This window comes from Haliotis cracherodii, unplaced genomic scaffold, assembly GCF_022045235.1.
Source record: "Haliotis cracherodii isolate W230 unplaced genomic scaffold, xgHalCrac1.p SCAF_6, whole genome shotgun sequence".
Taxonomy (NCBI): domain Eukaryota; kingdom Metazoa; phylum Mollusca; class Gastropoda; order Lepetellida; family Haliotidae; genus Haliotis; species Haliotis cracherodii.
This window is the reverse complement of record NW_027266319.1, coordinates 63,915,026-63,942,673: the sequence shown is the minus strand read 5'-3', so window position 1 is coordinate 63,942,673 and position 27,648 is coordinate 63,915,026. Positions and strand designations below refer to the sequence as shown.

Sequence of the window (27,648 nt, the reverse complement as noted above, 5' to 3'; positions counted from 1 at the left end):
CAGTTCTGATGACGACTTATGGATACGATGTCTACTTGTAGATGCTGGCCAGCACACTGTTTGTGTGTGCTTTTTGCACTCTGGCTGCTGTTGATATCGGTAAGTGCTTAAGTCATACTTGCACACTGAAATTAAAACTCGTTTTATTGTATATTATTCACATTCACGGAGTTTAAGAAATAAACAAGAAAGCTATTTATCAAAGAGTGTATTTGTACGGTTTTTATTCCAATGATCGAAGCAGTGAACCGCCTTAGCTCGAAGTTCTTGTATGTCGATTTATCCGTTTTTCGAGACAAGCTGGGTGCCGATGTAAGACTATTAGGTGATCAGAAGTGACACCTTCTTAAAGGAAATAATCGGGTTCGAGTTAACAAGGTTTAACTTTAAACTGATAAAGTGTCCTCTTTCTGAATTTCTTTATTTCCGTACTGATGGAGGTCACAGGCCTATGTATGTTTATGATTTGTACATTCAGAGTAGTAGAGTCTATAACATAATATTTTTTCTGTGTCACATTGCATGATAAATGTACATAGATATATTTTGTAAAAGTAAGTACTTAGAGTTGTGTAACAGAGATGTGAATTTAAAGAAATTGCGATTGACATGGTATTATTCAGGTATATACTTTGCCCTTAATGTTGCATAAAATAGGCATATAAGAAGGAAGTGGTATTCATCTTCAATGTCATTTAGGGCGCACAATTGACAAATGCGTTCTTCTCTTTTAATACCCGTGAAACGTCCAGTTTCAATAAATAAATCATGTGAACAACATCGAAATCTTGCTAAGGAAACTCGGAATGTTTTTACGTTTAAACAAGATCAATACTGTTCGGGATATAAATCATTTTTTGCCATTTTGTAATAAATACATTTGTTTGATTCAGATACAGATTGATACCAATTTTGTAAATATATATCTTTTAGTCTTTGTGTTTATGATCTAATGAAATAAGAATGACATTGTATATTTTGTTCACACCATACATAGCCATAACCCACAGAAAACAGCAAGTCTTTGACGTCTGTTACCCAGTTTCGTTTTCCATTTTTATCAAAGAGTACCATCATATTATAACATTTTTTCGGGAACCTATAAGATGGCATATTCAATAATCTTAACCAATATTTGATAACCTTTAGATGTGAATATATATACACTACTGCCTAGAAGTTCATTCCCCTTACACGCATGGGCACCGCGTTACCGAACCCGTGTGCACCCCGTTGGTCACTTGTGTGGAACCCGTCCGCCACGCGTGTCACACTCATTAGAGGGGGAACAAACTTTTTACCAAAGGAGGACCCATGTTAAGCTGAACTTGGTGGTGGTAACAAGGAGAGACATTTTTGATATCCTGACGAAAAATGATAACACACATGTTATTTTTTTGTACTTGCGGATGTCTCATTTTTAGATGTGTGATTTTGTAGGAAAATATGAGTACTGGTGTGGCTTCTACATGATGTTTTGCGATCGTGTCAAGAGAATACATGATCCTACTAAATGTTATTGCCATTCAAATGTTTTTTGTTTTTTTTTGACATTAAATATCTGTAGTACGACTTTGAGTGATTATGACAGACAGACATATTTTTATTTAAGTCTCACCTCATAAATGTACATTATAAAATACAGCATCTTATAAAAAATTGAGCCACTCCACATGGAGTTATGAGAGACTATATATACTATTTACACATATATACAGATATATATTAAAAATATATATAAACAACGTGATTAACAACGATATAAAATGTCTTTTCTTTTCTTTAAAATTCATAGCAGGTTTTGGCCACAACATAGCAAACATCATGGCTGGACAGTATAAAACATAGCTTTTCAATATCAGGTAAAATATCAAAATTTGGACAAGTGTTAAAACATGGATCAAGTAACTGGGATCTCTCAACATTGTATAAAGGACATATAAGTAAAACATGGCATTCATCTTCTAAAATATTCTGACATGAAAAACAATATCTCTCATTTAAAACTGTGCAATCGTATCGTCCCGTCTCAATCCTTATAGGGGCTGTTCCACTTCTAAAACTAGCAATTGCTCGTCTATAAGAACGAGGCATAAAATTACTAACATAAAAATCACAATTTGGTAAATACTTGAAATTACAATACATTCTTAATTTGTTTCCTCCTGTACCATTTACACCTTGTGGCTGACACACATCCACACTCCACTGTGTACGAAATATATCATACATTTTACTCTTGATAGATGCAACTACATATTTGGCACAATAATTATGGGCGATATTAGCAAAATGATTTAGGCCAAGATCGGATAGCTTTTTTATTACTATTTTTTAATCTTTTATTAAAAAGTGCTTTGTTATAGCCCCGTACAAATATTTTTGATGTTATCCGATCAGGGTCTATATTATGTTTATGAGGTTTGGCGGGGCATTGTTTTTATTGGACCCTAATTACTTTATGATGGTTGGGTCTATTTGTCAGCATTTAATTAATGAGAGTAGGTTATATCATGGAAGATACACTTGAGGGAGAGGGTTCTACTAATTACCCTTACATAGACGTGAGCGCGGGGTTGTGTAAAGATGGCCGTTGCATAATGGCCGGCAGGAGAGGTAAACATTGAGCTAAAGCACTTTTGTTTTCACGGGTTAGTTGAATAGTTTCCCAGCGTTACTGTCAATATATCTTCTTCTTGACCCTTGATACATCATTTTGGCATTAACTATATTATTTTCAACATACATTATTAGTTTACTAGTCATTTGCTTTTGAGTATTTGTCAACTGTGTTTATTTAACAAGCGATAATGGTAATATATGGTGACATGTAAATATATAACATAAGTACAATAGTAAATATGAATATTCAAATCGCATAAAAATACAATTATAACAAGATATATATGTAATTCTAAAATCTGTGTTCCACATTCAGAGCCAGGCGGAAAACTGATTAAATAAAGGGAAGAAGCTTGCCCTTACACATATGTAGATACATCAACTGAATATGGGACCGCCTCCGTGGTCTAGTGGTAGAGCGTCCGCCCGCAGAGCGGAAGGTCCGGGGTTCGATCCCCGGCCGCGTCATACCAAAAGACGTTAATAGATGGTACTTGTTGTTACCCTGTCTGGCGCTCGGCATTAAGGGGCTAAAACAAGGACTGGTCGGCTCGGAGTCAGTATACTGTGTCTGAGTGGGGTATTCATGTTAAACTGCGGCATGGTATCTCAGTGAGCTAGCACTATAAATCGGCATCAGTCCGGACTAATACAAGCAGCCACACAAACACACACACGTACATGCACGTCGCTATATAAGTGCAATAATCTTGGACGCGACGTTAAACCCCATTTCACCTCACCTCACCTCGACTGAATATGACTATATATGTAAACATACTGTACCTATCTACACGAACTGTTAAAAAATGTGCATAAGGTCACGGAGACGAAGGCTATAGATATAATACCTCATTCGATTTTTTAGATGATAAAGTACATTATTTGATAAATTCTGTTGTTGATATCTAAAAATCGATTTGCGGTATCAATAAACATTTCATGGTATAATAATAATATTTGTGATATAAATTCATTCTTTGGTACCCATAAATGAATTATTGATATAAAATATGGAATAAATAGTAAAAAGGCGCCCTATATATTGTTCTTTGTGGATTGTATTGAGTAACGCTATTGCATCACGGTTATAGTGTTAATTGCTAGTCTTTTTTCTGCACCATCATTTCTTCCACCTTATAAAAAATTGTTTACAAAATGGCAACTTATAATTAAGCAATGAAATTATACTGACCCGACCTGCGTTTATTAATTTCTCTGTCATTATTATCGTTAACATGTGTCTAGTTTTAAGTGTATATACTTATACTATACATCGTACTGATTAAGGAATGACACATCATCGTAACATCTTATATATACATGTAGCACAACGGTACTTTGATTCTGTAGCACAAAAAACATCACCCCGAATTACTGTGTAACGGTTAACCCGTTGTTTTCAGACGTTCCATTCAGACAAATAAATCAGGTGTGAGAGTTACCGGTTATAAAGAGTTGATATTCAGCATGATGACGTATGATTACGTATGAGTGAGTGAGTGAGTGAGTGAGTGAGTGAGTGAGTTTTGGGTGGGTGAGTGAGTGGGTTTCTGGTGAGTGAGTGAGTGAGTGAGTGAGTGAGTGAGTAGGTTTTGGGTGAGTGAGTGAGTGGGTTTTGGGTGGGTGAGTGAGTGAGTGAGTGGGTTTTGGACGGGTGAGTGAGTGAGTGGGTGGGTTTTGGGTGAGTGAGTTAGTGGGTGGGTTTTGGGTGGGTGAGTGAGTGAGTGAGTGAGTGAGTGGGTGGGTTTTGGGTGAGTGAGTGAGTGAGTGGGTGGGTGGGTTTTGGGTGGGTGAGTGAGTGAGTGGGCTTGGGGTGAGTGAGTGAGTGAGTTTTGGGTGAGTGAGTGAGTGAGTGAGTTTTGGGTGAGTGAGTGAGTGAGTGAGTGTGTGGACGAAATACAAGACTGTTAAGTCGACGTAAAAGCTATAATTGATGATGATAATATATGAATGTTATTGGAACAAGCGCAGCGTGTGGAGATAGATTTAAATACGTTGGACGAGAAAGTTAACGAGAGGATGTTTAGTGGGGGGCTTGAAGCATCTTTTCAGAGGATGTAATTCTGACATTACCCACTATTTATTGGAGGATAGTGGAAATGAATATAGACTGTCATGTTGTCTGACTGTAGCTAGGATTTGTTATCTTAACAATCACTGGGTGTGACCATGTGGACAGTTTTACATCAGGGGTTGTGATTTTTACAATTGCCCAAATGTTCCTGCTGAGTATTGGAGCTTGCCAAAGGTAACATTTTATTATTAGAGGAAATTGATAGTAAATACTTAATACATGTATACAGGATATATTCAGGATTTTTAGCAGTTTATTTCCCTGTTCGTTATTCTGATGGAGAGAAGTCACTCATGCATTCTATGTAAAAGAATATCAGACTTGGTTAGAATCCGTGTTTATCTGTAACAACTTCCAACTGTTGACATTTCAGTGAACTTGGCAAGTGGTGGTGAATTGTGATATTATAACCTGTCAAATTGTACATAAATTTGTGTTAAATCAAAAATATTCAAAGGGACTGTTCCATACACCCGTCCATATCTTAATTAATAAACATTATTTATTGTATGGATTATATAAATTTTTTTATCTAAGTATATGTTTGACATTTTGCGTGCATTAAAGATGGGATTAAGGGAGAAAGGAAATATTTTCCTAAAAGTTTCCAATAACCAATGGAGGAAATTGGAAATGGCTGAACCTGTAGAAAGCATCAAATCCGTGACAGATGTGACAGATCTCACAGGATGACATTCAACAGGCCTATTAAATTGTGATCATGTTATAAGGGTTTTTTTAACAGTTAAGAAAAAGATAAGAAATTTGAAGTGAACTACATTGGAAAATAAGAGAAGAAATTGATAGTCAATGTTTTTTATCATAAAAACTCCCTGTTCAGTACACAACAGTTGTTATTTTAGTACTTTCAAGAGGAATCCCAAACCTTCTCTTACTCTGTTATGATATATTATGTCAAAGTGAAAACAAAAAACATTAACATGCAACAAAGATTTTTTATTTCACTTGTTAATTTGCATATTGTTGATATGTATGTGTTCAGATTAATGAAAACATATACTATATCAACTATAATATGCTTCCGTGTGTGATTGCGTATAATACTTGCATATTGGCTCCCCATTTCTCACAATACTTTATATGAAAGCAAAATTTTGTGTTTAATTAACCTAATCTCTCATGTGAGGGACTGATTTCAAACCGCATGTCTAAGTGTTACACAGTCAGTGTCCCAACTCTCGTGTATCTACTTTAATGTTTCGCCCTCGCGATCTACGTTATAACATCTCAGGGATTAGACATCCTCTTATACACAACAGATGCGTTCTGGACATATTACCTTTCGGTTTCATAGTCTGTACTGTCTTAAAATTGACTTTATTAGCCTTCGAATGTTACGTCTAGTACACACAAACAGGACCGTTAACTTTATATAATGAATGTTGCAGTCAGTGGATCTGTCAGTTTACTGACTTATTGCTGGTAATATCCGTTTTCTTTTGGCAAATAAGGGGATAGTTAGTAACACAAAAATACGATATACAACGATTTTTTTTCACAACTATCACGAAATCAGTCGACACTGACACCGCATCATACCCCGCGGTAGACTGGACACAGTTATGTGCGCACCGATTATATATTCCCTACCGACAGGGTGGGGTGGTGGTTCGGTCTGTTGCCTAATAAATGCTGTGCGGCGCCTTTGATGTCGCCTCTAGCCACGCATGTAGTAGAAGTAAAAGACGATCAGGGTGGCCTGGAAATAAACAGCACCTCGTAAAACCAGCAATGTTACATGTAGTCCAAAGGTATTAAACTACATCCATCACTAAAATGTCACCAGTTGGAAGACCAGTTCACAGATAAACAAGGATTCTAACTAAGCTTGAATCTATGAAAACTAGCATGTGAATAAACCCAGTTCATTGATATTTAAATAATTAAAGCACTTGCAGTGACCAGTTTACAAGTAATCAGTGATAGTATATAAATACTGGGAACGCCAAACAACTTCATTGTAAATAGACATATGCACCTGTGAATGGCTTGGTGGCCGTAGCCTTGTATATCAAAGTTTCAAATACCGAGTGAAACAAAGACGAGGTGCCTGCATACACTGGAAATGATGTATCCTGCATGTCCAGCCACCATCAATATCTCTAGTGATCTTTTCGCGATTCCGAGCATTACCCCAGAACACTAATCTCTTGTTAACGATAGATGTAACTATCTTACTGAATATCCTTAAAAGGGTAATACCTCTGTAATTATTTACGTTATTTATATCACCTTGTTTATGGATTGGGATGATAATACCAATCGACCATGAATTTGGAAAATGTCCATTTTCTAATATCAAATTAAATATTAATTCTAAGTATGGAAGTAGTAAATCTGAAGAATGTTTAAAGAATTCAGGAATAGTATCATCTATACCAGCTGCCTTGTTACTTTTAAGATTATATATGCTGTCTAAAATCTCATCTCTCGTTACTGGAGAATCAAAATGGGATAATCCTTGGTGACTTTAATGCCCACAGCCCTCTTTGGGAAGACAGGAATGATTCATGCAAATACGGCAAAATGGTAGAGAAATGGGTTGAGGCGACAATCTCATAACTCTGAACAACGGCAGTCACACACGTTATGACCAAGTCCACAACACATGGAGTTCAATTGATCTCACAATTGCCATCAAAAACGTCGCCTGACATTGCTAATGGCAAGTCCATGACGACACTTGGGGAAGCGATCACCTTCCTATACCACAATTAGAGGAACAGCCCAATCCTCAGCCCACATGGGACTATGCAAAGGCTGATTGGCCTAAATTCAGGAAGGAATGTATATCATTCAAGTCCTCAGAAATTGCCTCGGATAATCTTTTTTTCCAAAATCTCACCTCAGCAATTATTGCCGCAGCTGAAAAATCAATTCCAAAAAAACCCCACAAAACTGGCAAAACTCCGGTACCATGGTGGAACAGGGAAATAGCAAAAGCTAGGACAGTGAGAAAGAAAGCCCTAAATAGGTCAAAAAGGGATAAATCAGCCTTCGCCCAAGTCCGAGCAGCCAGGACAAAAGTAAGACAATTCATAGACGATTCTAAAAAAGAGTCATGGCAGACCTTCTGCAAATCTCTCAATGAGAAAACAAATGCTGGAGAAAAATACACGCAATCAGTGACAAACGTAAACCCACAAAAATTCCCAAGTTAGCCAACGCCCATACAGTCAAAGAAAAGGCCAACATTCTAGCTGAGCACTTCTCATCTGTCAGCAGCAACACAAATTGCAGCGAAGAATTCAAACAGGAAAAAATGCTTATGCTTAAGATCTCAAAACGACCGCAAAGCAAGCATCTGGTATACAATATACCATTTACTGTGACAGAGTTTGATGATATGATACAACAAAGAAAAGGCACAGCACCTGGTCTTGACACAACCAGCTACGAGATATTGAAAAACCTACCTGATCAAACCAAAGGCTTACTCACTGAGTTGTATAACACGATATGGTCCAAAGGAGAAGTCCCAAAAGTATGGACACATGCTGCAGTTATCCCGCTGCTAAAGCAAGGGAAAGACGAAGCCCTACCAAACTCTTATCGACCGATCTCACTCACCTCAAACATGTGCAAAGCGATGGAAGGCATGGTTACGAAAAGGCTCATGCATCACCTTGAAACTGGCAACCACATAAAACCTGGCCAAAGTGGCTTTAGGAAGGGACACTCGTGTCTAGATCATATTCTAAGACTGGAAAAAGAAATAAAAAAAGCGCAAATAAACAGACAATACCTAGCTGCAGTATTTCTGGACTTCAGTAAAGCCTTCAACGTGGTATGGCATGACGGACTCCTCTCAAAACTAGCACAAAATGGAGTAGAAGGGAACATGGCAAACTTCATAGACAGCTTCCTGCAAGACAGGTCGCTATCAGTTAAAATAGGGAACAATCGATCTGATCCTATGGCACTGGACATTTGCACGCCACAAGGCAGCATCATAAGCCCAACCCTGTTCAATATCATGATCAACGATCTTTTTGACCATGTCAACTCTCCTACCCAAACTTCTAAGTTCGCTGATGACGGAGCAATATGGGTAAAGCACAGATATATTTCACAAATCAGAAAAAAACTCCAGTCAGCCCTGGACGGAGTAGATCAATGGTGCAATAAATGGGGATTCACCCTTTCAAGTGAAAAAAATGTTGGAGTTCTATTCAAACGCCGGGGGAAAGATGCTATGATACCCCGTGTCTCCATAAAAGGCAAACCTATCAAATTCGAAAAATCTACAATATTTCTTGGGGTGATCCTTGATCAACACCTCACTTGGCGCAAACATATAGAATATGTGGAAAACAGATGTCAAAAAGACCTGAACGTATTACGGGCAATTTCAGGCACATCTTGGGGCACATCGAGGGACACTCAGCTGGACCTCTACAAATCTCTTATCAGATCAAAAATTGACTATGGTTGTGAGGCTTTTCATTTAGCATCAAATTCTGTCTTGAGGCGCCTAGACAGAATATAATACAAAGCCCTAATGCTGGCCACAGGCACCTCACTAGAAGCACTACAAGTAGAAACGGGAGAACTCCCATTGAAACTAAGAAGAGAGCAGGCAATATTATCGTTCTGGGGACGAACATCAAACTCTTTGGTTAAAAAGATATGGCAAGACAAAAACGCTCGAGATGAAGCCCTAGCTCGAAAAAATCCCTCACTAAAGCCATCTGGGATATTAGTACGTGAACTCATTCGAAGTCACAATTGTGATGACATTCAGCCTCCAGAAAGTCACTACAAAGGGTCACACCCTCCCTGGACTTTAAAAACTCAAAAAGTTGACACTGCTTTAACGTCAGAAGTCACTAAAAAAGAAAACCCAACCCTACTACGATCAGTAGCTATCACTAAAATTCAAACTACCTCGGACAGCTGGGCCCATATATACACTGATGGATCCAAGAATCCTATCAACAACAGTGCTGGTTACGGGATCCATATCCACAGCTCCAAACACCAAGCACATTCAGTTCGCTTGCCTGATAGTCAGTCAGTATTCACGACTGAATTGGAGGCAATTCATAATGCACTCAAACTCATTCCGGAACTTCCGGAAGCAAAGGCAGTCGTCCTATCAGACTCACTAAGTGCACTTCAGGCCATCAGTGGCAGAAACTCAAACTCCAGGCCAAACACAGTCAACAATATTCTATACGAATATACAAAACTATCGGACCAAGGGCAACAGGTGGAGCTGTGTTGGATCCCCTCTCACATAGATATTCATGGAAATGAAAAAGCAGACTCACTGGCGAAGCTAGCTCTAGACAAAGCGGATATACAGCCTATTCCCTTTAGTAAACTAGAAATAAAAAGCAAAATCAAAGCCTCCATAGCAGAAAGATGGCAAGCCCAATGGGACGCAAGTAAGATCGGTAGATGGCTATACAAAATTCAACCCAAGGTCCAACAAAAGCCAAACTCATACTCAAATGAAAGGAAAATTGAAATTGCTATCTCACGCCTCAGACTCAGTCACAAAAAGCACTATAACAAGGTTTGTTCATCTTGCAATCAGGCTGAAACCATTGATCACGTGTTACTAGAATGTCAAGACCATGCCCCAGCCCGGGCTAGGTTAAAACAAGAATTGCAGTTAGATCCGCTATCTGTCATAAATCTCCTAAAGCCAAGTGATGCAATAGCGAAGGCCAAACTAACTCTATTTCTGAGAGATGGACAGCTACTCGAACGTATATAAACAGAGCAGCCAAGGATAGAAATGAAATCATATCAATATAAGAAAATAGAAATCATATCAATACAAAAACAGAAATTATGTGAACACCAAACTCACAATAGATATGTGTACCCTACTCACACACAGGAGTCCCAAAGAGGGACAGGTCAGCCGAAATTGCCTAGGCAGAAGGCGACCTCCTAAACACTTAACGCAACAACAAAAACTAATGTGGGAGGAAAGTTCTACGTGATGCAGGTCTCAGACGTTTACCACTTCGGTGAAACACACGAGCACGGGTATGGTACTGACAAACCTAAAAACATAATCGGGATTCGAACCCACAATCATAGGTTTCTGGCGTGCCCAAGGGACCCAACTCTGCACAGCTAATTGCGGCGCCTTAGACAACTGGACTATCCGTGCATCTAACATTCGTTTACTTTAAAAATGAAATAAATAATTCATAAAAAGGGTGACACTGTACACAGTATTGTCCTTTTTGTCCCAATTGCAACTGAAAAATCCGAGGAGGAAGAAGGCAAACCTGGCGCCGGCCCGTCGTAGAAATTGCTCAGTGCACTTGAGAACGGGAACCCGTTTTAACCTCACTGCTGGGAATTTCCTCAGTGGCGAATATTTTCGTTTGGGGGACGATTTCGCCTTTCATTTTTGTTTGTTTCCGTTTTTTAAATGAAATTTTGGTCAAACATTTGTGATTAAGTATACCCTAAAGTATTTAAATTTGCAAAGTTTCTCTGTTGAGTTTACTTGCTCTGTGACAATGAAGAGAAGGTGACACCATATCTGTATGGGGGGCTGCTAGAGTTAACCCTTTCAGCTGGAGATACTTGGTGACAGAGCAGTAGCCAATTTTGTTGATTTTCATCAACAGAGAATACCTAGCCACTTTGATGCCTGCAGAAATATGCTGCCTGGTTGTATTTGTGGTTCAACTGCAGCCCGTAAGCGTGATATACTCAGTACATGCAACTGAAATATAAGAGTGTACTATTCATCCTTCGTAACAAGGCTCAAAACGTTTCAGCCACCCCTCGTAAGTAGAGTCACAATTCAATGCAAGTCTCTGCGTTAGGTTCTGTCGGTGACATTTACCGAAGTTAACGGGAGAAAATATACCCCCATTTAGTGTGGGAAGCAACAAACATTCCCTTCGTCATCAGAATATTTGATAAATGATGACAAGGCACACAGGACACGTGTCCAATATGAAGACGAATGTCCAGGTCATGAGAACTCAGAATCTCGCGTGTTCGCCATTAGCGTGAAGTATTGTCTGTCACCTCTTGCTCATGGACGAACGGATCGCACGGTGGCGAATATTATCTCACTCGACCGATGGTGTTGCTGTGTCTGGGGTTCAGGATGATCACTGCGCTGCCACTACCAAACCTGTTTGCGGCTAAACCTTTATGGTGACATCGGGCCATCATAAATCTTCCATCTGCTCGATGCAGCATAAATCTCGACTCGTCATATGCTGTTGACGATGTTGTTGCGATCCTGGGCAAGCAACGAGGTCATCCCGACTGAGGCTATACGGGGTATATTTCTGTTCCTGCCAATAACAAAGTCTAACAGATGGTGCCGTACTCTGGCTACATCCGCCTGTGACGTTCCTGCTTCAGATCGTCCGATGAGGTTGTTCCGGTTTGCACGGTAGGCTGAGGCATGAAAATACCAGCTTTTGAAAGAGAATATCACATTGAAAAAAAATTGTGTGGTGCGATGTTTCTACTTGTCAATTTGAGGTGACATGAAAAAAATATCCGCGTTACAATTACCTTTCCGTTTTTAACTTTAGACATAAGACAGAACATGATACTTATAATGAAAATGTGCATATATGTATTCTTTCCAAGTACGATATGTACATATATCATCTAATAGTTTGACAATAGTTTAAGGAGGAAGAACAAATGTGCAATAGAATACGCCGACCATTTTACCTTCCGTGATAATTTCTTTATGGTCGTTTGCAAATTGTGAACATAGCTTTGTTCATCAACGCTTTTACATAGTCCGTTTAATAAAGTTTGGGGATAAGACATTAAGGCAAGAAGTAGGCATCCCCATGCGCACCAATTGTGCTCACCTTCTTGCGGATTTGTTTCTTTATGCATATGAATCGGAATTTCCGATCGGATTGGCAAAGTCAAAACAAGGTAATTCAGCCAAGAAGTTTAACTTAAGCTTCAGGTATATCGATGATCTGATATCGTTCAGTAAACATCAAATAACCAATCCCCTTCCACTGATTTACCCACCTGAACTATGAATGAAGGTGACCAGTGCATACTCTTTCTACCCAGATTTCAAAAAGAGCATCACACGACTCTTGCACAGAGTGTGTTTGATGAAGTTTACAACATTCAAGACCTCAGTGAAGCTTTCAAAACGTTTTATGGTGGACATGTGGAGGCTCTTTCCAAATTTGACGCATTAGTGACAGAAATTATGTCCGATGCAATTGCACATTTTGACTTGTACTAGATGTTCCCATGTTTTTTCAGGTGAACAACTGACTTGCCTTTTCATGTGTTTGCCACCAATAGGGCAGGATACGCTCACCTTTCCATGAAGACCTGGTTTCATCACTATTCGATAGTGATTCATCAACACATGATCATGATATAGTCCTGGAAATCTGTCACACCAGTCATTCTTATCATCAGATCATGCACCAGAGTTCTGAGTCACAAAGTCAACTTGAAAACTTGAGCACAGCTGTGGTCCACCCATACACACAGGTACCATGATCCCCTTGAAAGAACTAGAACAGGAACAGGTACCATGATCCCCTTGAAAGAACTAGAACAGGAACAGGTACCATGATCCCCTTTAAAGAACTAGAACAGGAACAGGTACCATGATCCCCTTGAAAGAACACATTTAGGCCTTATTTCAGTATACAAAATAAAATTGACACACATCTGTCTCCATCATTAAGGTATATTGATATATATACAAGATCTCTGCATCAATACCCTTGGGTTGTGTGGAAATATCCCCAGTATCCCATGTCAGGGTAGTTACAATGTGTGACCAGGTCGATTGTATGTCACTGTACCCCAGACACTGGATTGTTTACAGTCGCCGTGATATTGCTGGCCTTAAAACAACTGTTACATTAACTAACTTTTTCACTCCATTTCCTCAATATGATGGACTACTAGTAGCTAACAGACGAAACAAGTGAAACTCACTGTCAGTCACTGCAGTTAAAAGGCAGATACTTGTGGATGCGATCATGAGATACATCAGTCGGCGTTATAAGGACGTCGCGTTTGCTACCGGATCTGCACCCGGTAACTGTAGCACACATATAAGTTTTAAAGGGTTATGAAAACAAGGGGAAGACGTGGATGTGTGACTTTACTTCTCTGCCTGTTGACTATCTGGGTAGGTGGTTAATATATCTACTGAAGCCGACCAATGACCGCGATTGTCCACAGACAAGATAGAGGACGTATCCATATATCATACTGTAAAAAAATCCTTCTGAGGATAAATTTACTTAGCCTCTCCAATGTTCTGCATGGAGTCATGTGCACCTTTTGGTAATCAAACCTATTAGTTCCTCTCTTTATACTTAAGCATTGTACGAGGTCGTTCTATTTGTGTCTTGTAATTTATACATAACTGTAATGTATACAATATTAACATATGTGGAACCGTTTTAGTTTCAAGATGCATAAATGAAAGTCTGTTTATTATAGTTTTTGCATACTCATGTTCTATAGATCTGAGTGAACAGTTTCTTTGTCAATCACAGAGGGATTAACAGATGACAAAGGTGGCGTTTTGAAAAATAATAAATAATGGGAATGTCACATTATCAAAACCTTGTGGAAACATATTCTTCATCTGTCAAGTAACTCGAGCACCATACCAATGTCAATGTCATCCTCAATGGATATATCGTGATGGCCGCTGGCAAATATGGAAGATAATATTGACCCGGCGGCTGATGGCTGAGTTGAATACCACTTAGAACAGTCCTATAGTTATAATACGGCGTACCAGCTTAATGTGTGAGGAATGGTGTGTGAGGAAGTGATGCAGATCTTGTCTTGTGTACATTCATTGACGATATCGTTTCTTTCCATGACGATAAATAACTACATCTTACCCCACCGTCAGACGAGCACAATGTGCACCAATGATATTGACCTCCTCATAATTATGTATTTTCTACCCGATAAGAGCCGATTACAGCCTTTGAGATTCACGTTGGTCTGCTAGTCCGCTAGGACAAGACTAAGAAATTGTGATGAGGACAAGTGTATATTCATTGCTGTTAGTTCTAGCTGACTAGTAACATTTGATGATATTATTCTGATTATATAATTCTCAGTGCTTTACTGACAGAAACTATAAACATATGTAGCTCTACAAGGAACAATATTAAATTATGTATGTCCGTGGTTCAAGGAAGGGCATTGTCGTTGTTGTGCTGTGTCCTTCTCATAAACTTTCGAAACATTACAATATCCGCCATGGAGGGGGTACTCAGATGGAGCTGAGCCCCAGGCCAAGAATCCTAAACAATCGAACAGAAATAGTAGTCTACCACTTTATTGCCTATTTTGTGTTTGCTTATAGAATGTATACATATCATCATAACCAGAAGTGTTCAGTGTATTTCTGGCATTAAGCTTTCAAATCTATCGTACAAACTCAGAATACCGCTCTGATAGCATGATGGGGCGTTTTCATATTTTCGAGCTCTGATTGGTTGATTGACTCATCTTAAAGTTCCACACGTTAAAACTAACTAGGGATATACCAAGTGCTGTACGGGATTGTTTTAAGCCTAAGTAATGCATGTGAATTTATTTCACCAAATACAAAAAAAAAATGTGAGCATCTTTGAATCTTGATAAAATAGTAGTTTCATGTTTCCCTTTTGTCATGGTTTAGCAGGACTAGCTACCAACTCTGATGACTAGTGAGATAAGGTTTCCACCGTTATCAAACTTGAGTGGTGTAAAAGACGTCCCTACATGCAATAAACCAGAAGTTGGTATCCATAAAGTTGTACGTTTCCTTACTTACTCACCGACTTCTAGAATATCAATCAAACAGTAGGGTTTCCACCAATCCTCAGGACAAATCTCACACAAATGTATTTGTTAGGTTGCGATTAATGAGGATCTGGTGATTATACAATGTGTGACCTGGTCGTCAGTGTGATCGTTTCCCTCATGCTATCTATCACTGATTTGTCTCTTCCAGGCCGCCGTGATATAGCCGGAATGTTACTGACAGTAGAGTGAAACAACACTCAGAAAATCACTCTTTCCACAGCTGCCGCAACCATATCCCTATGCTGTTCCCTATAAACGATTTTACACAGAGCTTCGGACTGTCCCATAGTGTTTTCCTAAAAGGTCCCCGCACTGTATATGCTTGAGCTACGTGCATGCATCGTCATCTAACGACAAATGAAACATGATTCACTTCTCAAGACACTAGGACTTATATTTTAGATCGAATAACAAGATATTTACTTTTTGAGTTGTAATCCGGACTGAAAAATATTTTTTAGCCTCAATTGAGTGAATGACTCAGGAGATAGACCTCCAGTGTTTAGAGTTTGTGGTTGTTTATTGTAGAATCGATACCTCGATAGATTTACTGGGAATGAACATGTTTTTACAATGTGATTGTGAATAGAATCACCCAGATGTGTGGCTGAAGGCCTCCGTATTTTAGGCCTAGCTGCAGACAAGATGGAGATGGCGAAGATTATTTAACAATACATTGTCATGAATTTTTTTTTATGGATTATCAGCTTGATGTTGGAAACACACCTAAATTGATGCAGGCCTCAGACGTTTACCACTTAAAATGAAACCAATGAGCATGGATATGGTGCTGACAAAAAATGGGTACATATCATGGCGAGTATTGGATTCGAAACCACAATCACATGATTTTGACATGAGGACGGAACGTTGCACAGCGTATTGCGGCTCCTTAAACGTTTGGGTCACCCCAGGCACCTTGCCTCCTATTGACCAAGCAAGTTAAAAGATATAAGCTGATATAATAAATCACCTCAGTTCATATGAAAGAGCTCGTTCGGAAGTGTCATGAGATAACACCGTATGAAACATAGTGCCTGTGAGAATAAAATATGTATGGGTATGGAAATATTTCCTACAGCATTAAAAACTAGACTTAGTATATTACATATAACACTTGCGTACGTGGTTGCATTATAATCGTTATCAAAACTTATTTGCATCATAAACTTGTCTTGTATGACTAAATGCAAGTATGGATAAACACAACATTGTTCCATAGGGAAACGTGTCATGACCAACACTAAACAATCTAACATATTTAAGAATAGGCGAGTACCCGTTACCAAATAGAGATACACGATTTACGATGTATGTGGATTAACACAATCATTTTGAATAGTTAAATTCTTTGGAGGCAATTGAAACTGAAAGAAATTCGAACTTCATTCGACATTCTTCATGTCAACGTTATTTTATCATATTCAAGATGATATTACTTTCTACTATATACAAATGTCTGAATCGTATATTCATACCTTAACAGCATGTGAAGACTGACGGTAAGCTGGACATTCGGTTCATCAGTTACTGGTCAGATGGGGAAAAAATCAACGGGCATTGTTGTGACAATCATCTCACCAATTGGTGCAATGATAAATGTGACCCAAAGTTTACCCTGTGCATTGATGGGTAAGTACCCTGGAATGAGTGGACAGTGTTGTGACAGTGAAGCTCGTTCTTTATGTATTGATAAATGTGTTAATGTTTATCTTGTGTATTGATGGGTAGGTACTTTTTATATATTTATTAACAAACTATTGAGTGAGACATGTTCATTTAGGGACAGTTTTCTAGTCGTAGGCTATCGTATCTCGTGTACAAAAAATGATCCGGACCCCTTTTGCCATTAATATATCAGGTTAAGTACATCTCACAAAGGTTATTTTAATGTTGTCTTTCTGATTCTTCTGTGAAAATAGTTTAGGTATTTCCTTACTCATGTCGAGGTACCACCGTGTATTAGTAATAGAGGGGGCGACGCGATTATAGATTAGGCTCAATGACTGCCAGCGTCATTGTACATATTTAGAAGAAAGACAATACATGTATCAAGTGAATGATTAAGTGATAAGGGGCACGGGTGGCCCAGTCGTCTAAGGCGCCGCGATTCGCTGTGCAGAGTTGCGTTCCTTGGGCACGCCAGAAACCTATGATTGTGGTTTCGAATCCCGGTTCGCCCCAATTATGTTTCTAGGTTTGTCAGCACCATACCCGTGCTCGTGGGTTTCACCGAAGTGGCAAACATCTGAGACCTTCATCGCTTCGGGCTTTCTTCCCACATTAAGCTGACACGCTGTGATATAACTGGAATACTGTTAAAAGCGGCGTTAAACCCAACTCACTTACTTACTCACTATTAGCAATAGAATCACCTTGAATGTGTTTGTCACGTGTTTCTGTACTTGAAACAATTTTGGGCGTTTTTTTGAACAATAAAATTTTTCTTGTGTTTACTGAAATTCCTGCATTCTGGTTAGCTGAATTGGTCACGTGTTATTGCATTCATTTTCCAATAAATGTAAAAAGTTAAGCCACGCCCATTGAAACGGACCACTTTTATTACTACGGAATGTCGGGGAATCCAAATATTACAGTCGATGGAATTCCCTTTCTGCTCACGTGTATCGCCATGCACCGGGCTTGTAGCGAAATTCATGCATATTCAGTGTCCAAACAGCCCTTTGAGACAGAAGGCTGAGAAGGTATGAAACAGCAAACGAGCAGGCTCGCTCGCCTATTTTTCACTCTGCTCGCCTCGGTTCCACAACATTCATGTCTTCGGGTTGCATTTCTAACTAGCATTTTTCCAACTGTGTGGCGGTAACTGACCATGTCATTTGAAACAGCCGCCTAATTCTCCCGGACATATTTGTTCCGGCTCGTTACAGTCTGACTGGTGCACTTCTTCTAGCCTTTTGCCTTGATTGACAGGTCCTATGAACTTTGTTTAAAATTTGATCCTACTCTCAGTTGATTGGCTACTGACTTTGTAGGCATATCAAGATATGTGAATAAATTCAACAATCACCTGATTCATGTCACGTCACAGTATGTATTCCTACACCTAGAATGTTTACCAATCTCGTCATTTTTGTCTGCTTTGATACAAAAAAAGTGTTTTTGGTTAAACTATTGTATGTTTTCATTATCGAATGTAATTATACGCATTGACTGTGTATTTTTGTCTGTTACCGAATCGAAAAACCGATGTGCTAACTGTATGGATCAATTCTTAAGTGCATTTGACTTTATTTAGTAAATTAATATAGTGAATTTACGCCTTTGGTTTACAATGTGTAGGAGGGGAAAATAACGTGTTTTTAATGTAGAGTTATGTTACCTGTAGATTTGACAGCATCAGACAACAATATTATGTTATTCCAGGCCAGACGGAGCGCCGTGCTCTCTTTATATGGTGACCACAAACTACATAGATAACCATAACACGATCAACTTTGGAAGCAGCATTCTAGGAACAGCGAATCCTATCATCATACCAGTGCCCAAAGCAGTACCGGTAGGAGTGTCACCTAAATTTGAATTACACTCATGTCAGCTTATATTGTAAATCTTCAAGCTACATATATGAACCCGTAACTGTTCTGTGAATGTTGATAATGAAACTAACAGACACAGGTCTCACCATGCCACGTCATAGATTAGGTTCAATGTCATTGTCATTGACAATACATGTATCAAGTGAATGATTAAGTAATAAGGGGGCACGGGTGGCCCAGTCGTCTAAGGGGCCGCAATTCGCTGTGCAGAGTTGCGTTCCTTGGGCACGCCAGAAACCTATGATTGTGGTTTCGAATCCCGGTTCGCCCCAATTATGTTTCTGGTTTTGTCAGCACCATAGCCGTGCTCGTGGGTTTCACCGAAGTGGTAAACGTCTGAAATCTGCATTACTTCGGGTTTTCCTCCCACATTAAGCTGACACGCCGTGATATAACTGGAATACTGTTAAAATCGGCGTTAAACATAACTCACTCACTCATTAAGTAATAGCATATTGTTTTAGCTTAGCTGGAATATTGCTGTCTGTCGTGTTAAGCAACAAACTAAGCAGAGAATATATATGTTCTTTTCTCCAGTCCTCGATGGAAATAACGGTGCAGGTGTATGACCATGATGGCACCTCCATTGACGACCTAATGGACACACTCTCCAAGCTGATCAACATCCAGGCCGCTGCTACAAAACAGACAGCCGTGTACACCCCATACACAGTGTGGGGAAGAACAAAGTGAGTCAGACTAAGACATAACTGGGATGATACAATAAAATTAGGTTGGGGGCCGGAATAAAACTTTGAACAGAGCGAATAATTTCCTATGTTTGCTATTCTATGGATACCATTTGGGTTTTGAATGTTGATCTGACTGATGCATCTAAACCTCAGGTCTATTTGATTAACACCCAAGGTTTACTTATCTCGATGTTTGGCTCATGTTACAACATAAAGAGGCCAGTCATTGGCACAGGGATGATTCTGTGACAGGAGTGGTTTTAATCTTGACTGTGTAGTGAAACAGATTCATTGATCGTGAAGGGTGGATTGTTACAAAGAAAAGATAATGTGAATGAGAAACGTTTGTGTCCGAAATATTTCAGTCGAGTTGCTGGTGCAATAAACATTGAAATGGTGTCTGCTGTGAGGGATGTTGATGGATTGCTTGGGTTGTTTCTGCCTTGCATGTTTCTGTACTCCACCGACTGTGGTGATTGTGATTGCGTCGGGGCTTCATTCAGACGTTACCTGCACCAGGTGAATCCAAATAAAGCTATTAAGCGTAGTTGCACACCACGCTGTCTCTAGCACGACAGGGCACGAGCTCACCTAAGACCACCTCCGAGTTGCCGTCATAAATATGAAACCATTTACTTCGATTATTTTCTGAATAATTCAATTCACCTCTCCTTACCATAACCAGGTTGTTGAACAATATTGCATTACACCTTTCGACTATAACCCAGAGCTTATTGTATAGAACCCGACTGTTTCATATTCAATTTGTTTACTTTTTTTATAAACAAACTGAAATAATTGTGGCAGTGGTTATATGATGAGGCACCTAAATAAAAGTGCTTTCATATGAGTTTGCACAGCAAGATGAGAGAACAAGATGACAAACTGAAATGTTTGGATTGAATTATTTTTTCAGGTTACAGATTGAGGTCCGTGCCTACTGCGACCCGGACTGGTACGGGTCAGTGTGTGAGAAATATTGCAAGGCCCCTACTGACCAGAGTCACTACACGTGCCACGCACACACAGGAGCAAAAGTGTGCGTTGAAGGTATTTTCAGAAGGTTGATGTCAATGTTGAGTTTGTTACCGCATTATACATTAAATTTGAAAAGAAAGCACGATTGTGTTTGTCTTGTATTATGACCCTTTTGCATTGAAGTGGTTCCAACGTACAGTAAACTACGTTTATAACGAACACGTTTATAACGAAGTGACGGATATAACGAATCGTTGTTTTTGGTCCCGGCCATTTGCGGTATGCTTTAGATCAAACGCTTATAATGAACTCCGGTTATAACGAACCAAAAATATTGGTCCCTTTGAGTTCGTTATAACCGTAGTTCACTGTAAAATGAGACCCTGTTATCCGTTCGGTCGGATTAGTTCATTCAGGATTAATGATTCATAATTAGACATTCATGTTACACTGATCATTCAGTGGGTTGCGGAACTTAGGGTGTCCCGAGTAAAAAGGTATCGCCAAGTGATGCTTCATTTCAATCATAAAATTGCAGGTTGGGAGGGCGATAACTGCGATCAGGACATCGATGAATGCACAGAAATTAACATGTGCCAACATGGAGGCAGTTGCACAAATACACCCGGAAGGTTTGAGTGCATTTGTATCGAGGGGATCAAAGGTGAGTAGACTTTATCTTTATTCTACATTTGGATTCCCAAGAGGAACAGGCATGTCATTTTGCGACTCTAGGCTTACAATATGTGAATTTCGTGTCCCCCTCAATGGTATTGCAGAAATACATAGTTTCTACAATGGCCTAAACTCTCTATATGCACACTCCCCAACCCCCTCACCCACACAATCTCCCCTATAAACAAACTTTTTAAGAATACCAGTCGAGTAATCGAGTGGAAGCACTAAACACATAATACAAAAGTAACAATACATGCTAACATGCAAATTGCTTCCCGAATTATTTCCGTTAATATTTTATCCATTAAGTGCTCCCCCATTTTCTAAAATATGAGTCCACACACAAACCAAGCACACACAAACGCGAGCTGATGCACACAGATCCATATGTGCAAGCAATATGTCAAATATATTTAGTGTAGCAATACAAGGTATAACTGCTTGAAACACCGACTGTAACTCTACAGGAGAAGAAGGGCTAAAAACCTTTAAATGCAACAATACTCGGTGGGTAGTTTCGATGGCAAGCAGTCTCTATTTATTAGGTCGTCAGAGCTCCAGATAAGCTGCGTATCTGCGTAAAATACGCATCAGAACTACGCAGTAAAATAAAATCCAAGCGTATCAAATACGCAACGAACGAATACAGATACGCTACAAAAATAAAACTTGTGCCTATCATCAAAATATTGTGAAGTCACCCTGCATATTCGATGAGCAAATCAGCAACTAATTTTGAAATTATAAACAGGCATTTTGTCAACCTTTCCAAACTCCAAGATGACAGTTACATCATGATCATTTGCCATCACACTTTCTTGTGGAAGTATTGTGGTATTTTTTAGTCCTATAAAGCTCTCGAACCCATTCGACACCAGTTTGCAGAGACTAGATGAATAGCGTTTTTAAATATTTAACTTAAATACCCACATGTGTAAAAACTAGTGGGTTATAAAATGCATGGGTAAAATACCCATAACATTAAAAGCTTATCTGGAGCTCTGGTCGTTTTGTGGGAGAGCGTCCGCCCTGATTGTGGAAGGATTGGGGCGGAAGTCTCGATCCGCGTCATACCAGACTTGTTATTACCCTGTCGTGCGCTCGGCATAAAGGGACTAAAACAAGGACTGGTCGGCTCGAAATAAGTATACTCTGTCTGATTTGGTACGCGCGCACACAGGCACACGCACACGCACACGCACACACACACACACCTGCATGCATGTCGCTCTATAAGGGCAATAATTTAGAACGCGACTTTAAGCCCCATTTCACCACACCTCACCTATTTGGTCGTATAAATTATATAATATTCAGGAAGACGATGTGAAATCATCACCAACCAGTGTGCACTGAAGCCATGTCAGAATGGAGGAACATGCGACGGAAACGAAACGGACTTCAACTGCGCTTGCTCAGTGGAGTTGAGTGGAGAGACATGCGAAGAGATGATTAATTTCTGTGACAGCGCCCCCTTTAACAGAGGGAATTGTACACCGGACCGATGGACGGCAACTGGGTTCAAGTGTGATTGTGATTTTGCATGGTTGGGGAAAAGATGCAGCCAAAGTGTGGGTAGGTGAAATGTTGTCTTATATGTTAATATGAATGTTTTGAGTGAGTCCCGTGCTGCATTCTTGAATCCAGCAAACAGGCAGAATAGTCGGTGTTTTCCGATAGGCAAGTAGGTGGACGCCCTCGTCTCGCACGTATACAGGTACAACTGCCTTCCAGAGAATTCGAGAGATTCGAAGAGACTTGAATAATGTGGTACAACAACAATTGTAAACAAGGAAGTAGATAAGCTCCCCACCGCGAAGCTCTCAACACTTGGATGGCAGCAAATGCGTCACGCCCTGGGGTGGAGATTGACCATTTCCATCCAAGGGAGGTCACTCTTTATCAAGGTCACTACCAAGGTCAATATTTTAAGAGCGCTTCAATCAATTTACCACTAACTATCATCAGAAACAAAGTAACGATATGAACTGCCACATAACAGGAACTTGAGATGCCGTCAGACAACACACAGGTTACATGGTTTTGGTTTTCCCTCTGAACAGTGTATCCAGCCAACGTATTGAGTCAGATGACTGTGTACATTGTTTGATGTAACGATTGTTAATGAGCATCTGATCAACCCATTGAGACCAAAGTAAAGGCATTTCTTGTTCTATCAAAACTAAATTGGAAAGAGGATTTCATGGCGATTAATTATGTTATTTTTGCTAAAACACATGTTTTTCTTATAATGACTATTTCGTCATCATGAATTATCTAATAATAAAGTAACATATTTGAATGGAAAAATTGGCCAAAGACTTCATTTTCAATAATAACTTCATATAGGCTTTGGATGTCATAAGAATTATTCCTAAAAACCTCATGTTCTTTGTATTCAGACACTGTCAACATCACGCTCCTGGGAGAACTTGATCACACAAATAGAGGTGTCCTGGCTGATGGCTTGAACAGACTCATGACCGAACTTGGGGAAATTCCAGGAAAGGTCGATGTCAAGTTGACAACAAAGACACAGACAGAATACAAGTGAGTGATAAACAGTGAATGAGTGTATGTGAATGACTGCGTGAGTGAGTTGGATATAACGCGACTTTGAACAGTATTCCGGTTATATCATGGCGTGTCAGCGCAATGTGGGAGGAAAGCACAAGTGATGCAGGTCATAGTGCTGACAAATCGGGACGAACAGGGATTCGAATTCATGATCATAGTACCTGGCGTACCCAAAGGAACAACTCTTCAGTGAGAACTGCGGTGCCTCAGACGACTGGGCTACCCGTGTCCCCGAGTGACAAGCAGGATGCTGCTATACCAGTATGACAAATAGGGGCCTACATTGACTTTAGAATTTGAGTATTCCGTCCTGCAATGAATGTCACGATCTCAACTATGTTTGTTTTGAATATATATTTCAGTTATACTACAACGTACGTACAACTCTATTCAGCTTTGGAGAACGGCACCTTTCTGGACAGTGCTTCAATAAATATGATCTTCGAATCCAACAGTGATGAAGTCCTCAATGAATATCTGCCGCTCCCGTTAGACTCTCCCCGACAAGAAGAGAATCCGACGGTGAAGGTAAACCAAACGATGCCAACAGAGGTTGCTGTCGATGCCTTGTTAACGTATATATAACAAAATAACACAAAATGTATTGCCTTTTGTGAGGACGTATATTCGTTTGTTTTGTTGTTGTGGGACGCCACACTAAGAGGTATTCAAGCCATATGTCTGAACTTGTCGAGGCTGGACCAGACAATCCAGTGATTTACGACATGGGCAACAATCAACACACTTGAGATACAATGACCATCAATCAGTCTTGTCACGGACCCTGAACACCCGATCCATTTAGCCGCCTCTGAAAGTAACATTTGAAGTCATAAATCAATCTTATTCTCGGGTACACTATTCTTATTTGATATGCAAGTTAATGTCATAACACTTACTTTGATTAGATCAGTTCAGATCACTACAGGTCAATACGTACGTGTTTCAGAGACCACATGACAGTTGGGACACCGACCAGTATGTGCTGGTCGTTTTACTTCCTTTAGGACTTGTCCTAATGATTGTACTCCCTCTGATGGCTTTTGGCATCTGGAAAAGAAAATCGTAAGTGGTTCATGACATACCAATTGATTAACTTATTGCGTTGTACAAAGAGGGGTGTCAATGACGACAGACATTCTGAAGGCCTTTCTAATCAGACCTCTTAATACAATCGAGCTGATCCCTCAAGACATATCATGCACCGACCAATTGATCTAGGATTGTTTTGAAAGAATATAGTTTAACCTCAAGTTTTACATACAAAAGATGGTTGCACATGATGTTGGATGTCCTGAATACATTGCTCGGCTCCTCCTTTTCGAGATATTTATTTGTAAGTCTGAAACAATTTTCTGTTTCTGACACGATTCATCAGGCCCCCAACACCCAACACGTGGGACATGGCTAAGAGAAATGTCAACCCATGTAACCAGTAAAGTTTCATAAATGTTAAGATATTTTTCTGTTGTATCGTATTGATATATGCCGATAGAGGGAGGGCACTTTGGGGTTTTAAAAAATTATTTCATAGCTATGTTGTAGATATATGTAGCCCTGAACTTTATACACTCGTTAAGCGGGCACATAAAACTTATCTGATTATTACAATGCTCTGGGCACTAATAACATTCGAAAAGAATTCGTTTTTGTTTTATCAAGCATTGAAGTCAACAACTGTTATTTTTCCAATTTCAAGAGACACGTCACAATGCATAGAAGACGAAAACGATCAAATCAACTCATTTGGGATGGATGTGCCACGCAACAGGAACCCAAACAGACCTGGTACAATTACAGGAAGTCTTCAGGGTGCAAGTGTATCTCCAGATGGTAACCCATGTCTTCACTTCCATGACGCACATGAAGGGGCACTCGACCTACACTGTGATGACACATCAAACGTCCACGGAGCAACTGGAGATATGACCCTTGTCCCGTGGAGCCAAGAGGGAGCAAGCGTTTCTCCAGATGACAACGGGCGTCATGGTGACATAACACCACTCGATACTCACCGCCATGCCACATCAAATATCCACAACGGAACTGGAGATATGACCCTTGACCTGTCGAGTCTACATGGTGCAAGCGTTTCGGAATCTGTCAACACGCGTCTTCATGACGAAGCGACATTCGAAGCTCGCCATCATGTCGCTGCACATCTGCCTGTAGATGTGCTCCATCTGCGTCAGACCATCAACTATGAACCGCTCGATCGTTGTGAGGAAGAGGATACAGACAGCACTGTCACCGATGACACCGATGTTGAGAACATCTCAGAGGAAGACCCTTATGTCGATGTTGTTGTTTTAAACATGTAGTTTTAGTTGCCCCAGACGATGTTTTGTCAACTAATAAGAATAACGAAAGGACATGTGTATCGTTATCACCTGGTGTCAGTGGACTTTCAGTGATCCATTCATATATTTTTTCGCCAGTAATTTGGTCATACCCCGAATTTCTGTTATGCTAGACTGGTTATTCGCTCTGAGGTGGACGTTTAATGTATATTTGACACACTTTGCTAAATCAGCTCTTAGCGTTAATTATAGTTAACATGAACACTGCGTTTGATGCTATTCTGATCTAATATATTAAAGATAATGTAAGACATTAAAAGCATCTCTGCTATGAGACTGATGGAGGACTGGGATGCCAACAACGCACTGTCATCGCAACTATCCAAGTGTGTTAGAAGCGGTTGATAGCTCAGTGGTTGAAGTGTTGACTTGCACGGTGGCTGACCGGGTTCTAATCCCATGATGAGCACATGGTGTGAACACAATATGTAGGATCTGTTAGCATGTGATGTAATGAATATGGGACACCAAAACATAAATGCCAGAATATGTTTTTTCAGCTTACCTGGGCCGGTAGGGGTAGCCTGTTGTGTAAGTGTCAGCTTGTCACGCCAAAGTCCTATGTTCAATTACCCACTTGGGTACAATTCGTGATATCAATGGAATATTGCTTAAGGCGATGTTAAACCCAACTCGCTCCGACCTTACCCAGCCATTTATAAATACTGATAATTTCCTTATATTTACTGATCCAGATAGATATGGAGACTAGTTTGTAAATAGGGATCAATTACATGATGTACATATCGTATCAGATATATGCAGGTGTGTCTTAATCATTAGAGACTAGCAGCAAGTTCAAGTTTGCAAAAAGAATAATCTCTTAGTTTTGTTTATTCACTGTCAAGTTATTCACGAGACTTGTGCTACTCCACATGTCAACTTTTGAAGAGAGGTTAGGCATGAAACACAAGGCGCATGCAGCGATTACTAGACAAAGAATAAATGATTATACGTGCAGACAATGGTCGTCCATACATGCATTGTAAATAATTTTATAAGATTTCTATTTCCTTGAATAATATTCTCGAAACAATCGACATTAATACAAATGAGAACTCGCGCTTGTGGACATTAGAATAGCTGAGTAATCGTTCCAGATAACAAAATGAGATTTCTGTAATATGAATGAAATGGCGCCAAACCCAAACCAAGACTTGAGTCAATTTCCCACTTTATAAAAACACATTGATCAACTATGTGTGGTTTGGTCATTCAATGTGAGGATGGACCTGTTTAAAAAATGTCTTAGCTAATATTTTGGCGTT

The 27,648-nt window shown here is 39.6% G+C and overlaps 1 protein-coding gene across 1 annotated transcript; it reads left to right on the top strand.

Annotated features, from left to right (window-relative positions):
* Positions 1–18: 18 nt before the first annotated feature.
* Positions 19–26,341, top strand: LOC139444684 (uncharacterized). Its single transcript, XM_071225616.1, has 11 exons — positions 19–99; positions 17,022–17,167; positions 18,923–19,055; positions 19,633–19,784; positions 20,704–20,837; positions 21,304–21,429; positions 22,761–23,018; positions 23,846–23,993; positions 24,383–24,548; positions 24,970–25,085; positions 25,720–26,341. Exons 1-11 carry the CDS (start codon positions 19–21, stop codon positions 26,339–26,341), a joined length of 2,082 nt encoding a protein of 693 aa, XP_071081717.1.
* Positions 26,342–27,648: the final 1,307 nt, after the last annotated feature.

Bases quoted from the DNA above. Each gene is read 5' to 3' on its own strand.
- LOC139444684 (XM_071225616.1), top strand. From the start codon at position 19: ATGGATACGATGTCTACTTGTAGATGCTGGCCAGCACACTGTTTGTGT. The intron at 100-17,021 runs GTAAGTGCTTAA...ATACCTTAACAG, and splicing joins TCTGGCTGCTGTTGATATCG to CATGTGAAGACTGACGGTAA. The intron at 24,549-24,969 runs GTAAACCAAACG...TACGTGTTTCAG, and splicing joins AAGAGAATCCGACGGTGAAG to AGACCACATGACAGTTGGGA.